At 45.2% G+C, this 4,396-nt stretch overlaps 1 protein-coding gene and 1 long non-coding RNA gene across 10 annotated transcripts in view; one reads left to right on the plus strand and one right to left on the minus strand.

The window, feature by feature from the left end:
- The window catches only part of SCMH1 (Scm polycomb group protein homolog 1), a 131,022-nt gene that overhangs the window by 99,418 nt on the left and 27,208 nt on the right, over positions 1–4,396 (plus strand). For all 9 annotated transcript variants that reach the window (XM_006164917.2, XM_027766888.1, XM_006164923.3 and 6 more), the window contains one exon: positions 1,786–1,912. In XM_006164917.2, the coding sequence (XP_006164979.1) occupies positions 1,786–1,912 (127 nt within the window). The remainder of the gene's footprint in view (positions 1–1,785; positions 1,913–4,396) is intronic.
- LOC114005415 (uncharacterized) overlaps positions 1–4,396 on the minus strand; it is a 39,655-nt gene that overhangs the window by 23,402 nt on the left and 11,857 nt on the right. The window lies entirely within an intron of this gene.

Consider the following 4,396-nt stretch of genomic DNA (forward strand, 5'->3'; position numbering starts at 1 on the left):
TAGGCCGTGTACTCCTGGAAGGCAGGCAGGTTTACGGATGTCCCAGCAATGGGCTCTCTGTGACGACTTAGTAAAGGCAGATTTCTGGATCTCACTGAGGATCGTGATTTCCTTGCATTCATAAAGACTTTTAGAGAACTGAACAACTTGGGAATCCCCATGTCTTTCTTCTCTAGAGACTGCCCCAAGGAGCATAGCTTTCTCTCAGATCATCTTGACTGCTTCACTCATGATTGGTAATCCATATCGTATGCATCAAGGAAAAACAATAACCTTCACTGTGTGCCAAGTACCATGACAGGAACAGTGCTGAGAGCCTCAAAGAACTCCAGGCTAATACAAGACTCCATATGTTACCGTGCAGTGACACTCCACTGACAAATGCAAAAGACGATTCAGCGCTAGCAGAAAAGTACATTAATTAGAGGGAAACGGGGTAAGCTTCCTAGAGGACCAGAAACCTGGAAGGTAAATAAAAGAAGAAAGCACATTTCAGTCTGAGGAGACAGCTTAATATTGTAAAGGTGTGGGCCAGATAAAATGCAGGATTTCCAGAGAAGTAGTGTGGTTAGATATCACTAGAGGAGGTTTAGGGGAGGAATGGCAGGTATGAGCTGAAGGGTGAGGCTGACAGAGAAAAGTGTTTTGTAGAGTTAAAAGAAGGGTTGTTTTTATTTATTTTTTCTTTTTTTGGTGAGGTTTTTTGCTATAGGGCACGTGTGCTCGCCAGAAAGACAGAGAGAGACATAGAGACAGAAAGCGAGAAATCACCCCCCAGGGGGGATGGCCACGCCGCAATCCCTTCTCCTCCATTCTCCTCTCGGGATCTTGGGCACGTACGCACACACGTGCGTTTAAGCCACCAGGTCCGGGACTCGAATCGCAGTCGACTACGTGAGAGTCCAGCGACATAGCCATTATGCTAACTGCTGGTCCCAGGGTTGTTTTTATTTTTAAAGACAGAGGACAATGTACAGAGTAACGTCAAGGTAGACTAAAGCCACGGCATTTTTTTTCCATTTTGCACTTTGCATTTTTCTGCCCCACTAATAAAGGATCTGAAACATCATGTGATAGTTATTTGATTTTGTTTTATCTTGTTTTGCTGGAGGACACACGCATCTGCCAGAGAAAGACGGAGAGAGGAGAAAGCAGCTCCCATGGGGAATGGCCGTGCTACAGTCCCTTCTCCTCCGTCTCTTCATTCTTTTCAGGATTTTCGGCACGAATACAAATGTACCCAGCATACTTCTCAAGTTGCCAGGTCCAGGACTTGAACCATGCAGTTGGCCCTGTGGGATCCAGCTGTTTTAATCACCAGACCATGGAGCCAGCCCCATCATATAATTGAATCTAATGTAAATGTGCCTTCAGCTCTAACTCTACAGGGATCCAGAGTCTTGTACATAAACTCAGAAAATGTGTGCTAAGTACCTCCTGTGTATATAGCTTTGGGCCAGATGCTGGGTGGAAGACAAAGATAAAACACAATTCCATCCACAAATACATTTTCATTTCACTTAAGTGCTAGGAAAAGAGGGATAAGAAGACAAGTTGCCGGGGCCGGCAAGTGGCATGGCGGTTAAGGGTGCTGGATTCCCACATGACTGACTGCCGTTTGAGTCCCGGACCAGACGGCTTGCCTCCTCACTTTCCTTTTCTAAAATCCCCTTTCTAATTGAAATAAATAAAAAAATGAAGTTAAATAAAGTAATTTAAAAATAAATAAATAAAAGACAAGTTACCTATCGTGGGTAGCAAACTTTTCCCCATCCATTTTGACAGAGGAAACCTCGGACTTTGCTGAACCCACCACCCACTTCACCAACAACCAGCACCCCTGAACCGGATACCAGCACTGTACCCCAAGATGCTGCCACCATCCCCAACTCAGCCATGCAGGCCCCCACAGGTAAGAACAGCTGATGCAACAAGCTCCAGTCCCCAAGTGCTGCACCTTCTCATCTGACAACAGTAACTAGCTACCTGTCCATTCGTAAACATAGTATTGGGTTGTTTGAAAAGTCACGATGTATTTTTCTATGTTTTCTCTGCAAAAATGCACCATGACTTTCCCAACAATGCAAGAGAATCTTATTGTTTTATCTTTGGCATTTGGAATAGTCTCAGAAAGCCTTCATTCTATCAAAACAACCAAAGAAAGTAAGTGAGTGAGTGTTCTGTGGATTCAGTGCTGGGGCACTGGAGCAGGGGGTTGTAGGGGCAGCCCCAGCTTAAAATAATATTCACCCTTCCCAGATAAGGATGCTTGTCCACCTTTCAGAAACCTTCCAATATTCTATTAATGCCTCCACCACTCAAATATCCATAAAACTCCTCTGATTTTTTTTAAACAATCAATGACAGTGTAAAACCTCAGTACAATGAGAGTGAATTGATTTTGGAGACCAACTAATGAATGATTGATTCAAAGAAAAACCTGGTGCCTGAAGGAGATGAGTGATCAACTTGAGTTCTGTATGTCTGTTCCCATTTCATAAACTATGAAGGGAACTCTGTTCTTCAGAATAGATGCAGAGCCTCCCAGTGGAGTAATTGTAAAGAACAATCCTCATTTGTTACGTGTAAGTGAGAGTACACGTGTGAAACCTTGCTGTTACTCTATAGGCACTCCGTCGTCTTCAGGGAAGTCTAAGCAATTGCAATGATCCCTTGAAAGTTAGGGTGGTCTTTCTCTTAGGAGTTTAGTATGTCTCTGCCTAAACCCTAGAGTGTAAGAGCTTGAAGAGAAGGCCCAACCAGTTTCTGATTACCTCCAGAAGACAGTTCGCCTGCCTGTAGCAGGCATGTCCAGCCCCACTCAGCTGCTACCACGTGATTTTCCATGCACGTCATCTGCACCCAGCTCAGGCCAGTTACTGGGTTTGCCTAGTCTGAGAGTGTCGTTAGGTTAATGAGCAGTGGCATTTGGCCCTGAGCTGCATGGATAAGGACAAATGGCCCTCTTTGGCTTTGTGAAGGATTTTTTTCCCTTATCTTTGATTCTCTGTAGTTTTTTGGGCATTTTTCCTGCCTGCCATGCTCTGGGATCCTTGTAGTTTGATATCTGACATTAATGTGGGGAAATTCTTAATCATTATTGCTTTAGTTCCTTTCTCTTTTCCTCCTTCTTCTAATATTGCCATTACACATATATTATGCCTTTTGTAGTTGTCCTTACAGTGTAGGGATATTCTGTTTAGTTTTTTCCCTGTCCTTTTTCCTCTGTTTTTAATTTCGGAAGCTTCTGTTGCGATATCCCTGAGCTGTTACTCCCCAGTGTACTAGCGAGCCAGTCGAGGCGTTCTTCATCGCTGTGACAGTGCTGTTAACCTCTAGGATTTCCTTTGCTCTGTTAGAATCTCCTTCCTTCTGCACGTTGCCCATCATTCTCACGTGTTGTCTGCTTTATCCATTAGTCTGCAGTGTATTAATCACAGTTGGTTTTTGTTGTTGTTGTTGTTGTTGTTTTTTCTTTTTTTGGAGAGTTTTTTTTTCACTATAGGGCGCGTGCGCTCGCCAGACAGACAGAGAGAGACATAGAGACAGAAAGCGAGAAATCACCCCCCAGGGGGGATGGTCACACCGCAATCCCTTCTCCTCCATTCTCCTCTCTGGATCTTGGGCACGCACTCACACGCACCCGGCGTGAGTTTTAAGCCACCGGGTCCGGGACGTGAACCGCAGTCGACTACGTGGGAATCCAGCGACATAGCCATTACACTAACTGCTCGTTCCCGAATCACAGTTGTTTTAAGTTCCCGATCTGATCATTTCAACATCTTCACCATTTCTGAGGCTGCTTCTGATACCTGCTCTGTTCCTTCAAATTGTGGTTTTTGTCTTTGAGTATACCTGTACCTTGTCATTTTTCTTGATAACTGGGCATGATGTACCGGGTAAGAGGAGGGACGGTGTGCGGGGAAGCAGGCTACAGTCCTGTGATTAGGTCTCAGTGTTCCGGCGGGCCTGGGTGCCTGGGCTGTGAATGTCACCAGTGCTCCTCAGTCATTCCTCCCGCCTCCCCTTAGATTGGCCAGAATGGCTAAAGTGGCCTGGAGTAGGATCTTGCTCTTTTCACACACAGTCAGCTTTGTGGACTGGAGTTGGTTATTTCTCTTCCTCCAGATCATTTAGGCTCTGACTAAACAGTTTCTCCCAAGGGAAGGCCTGTTAAGAATGGAGTGGTCTGCTGTACTGTATTTCTTCCCTTTCTCAGAGATTTTTTGCTATAGACACATGCACTCGCCAGAGGGACAGAGAGAGAAAGAAATCACCCCCCAGAGGGGCTGGCCATGCCACAGTCCCTTCTCCTCTAATCTCCTCTCGAGATCTTGGGCACACACACACACACACACATACACCCGGCATGAGTTTTTTTTTTTTTTTGGGGGCT

This window comes from Tupaia chinensis, unplaced genomic scaffold (genome assembly GCF_000334495.1).
Source record: "Tupaia chinensis unplaced genomic scaffold, TupChi_1.0 Scaffold143758_1, whole genome shotgun sequence".
Taxonomy (NCBI): domain Eukaryota; kingdom Metazoa; phylum Chordata; class Mammalia; order Scandentia; family Tupaiidae; genus Tupaia; species Tupaia belangeri.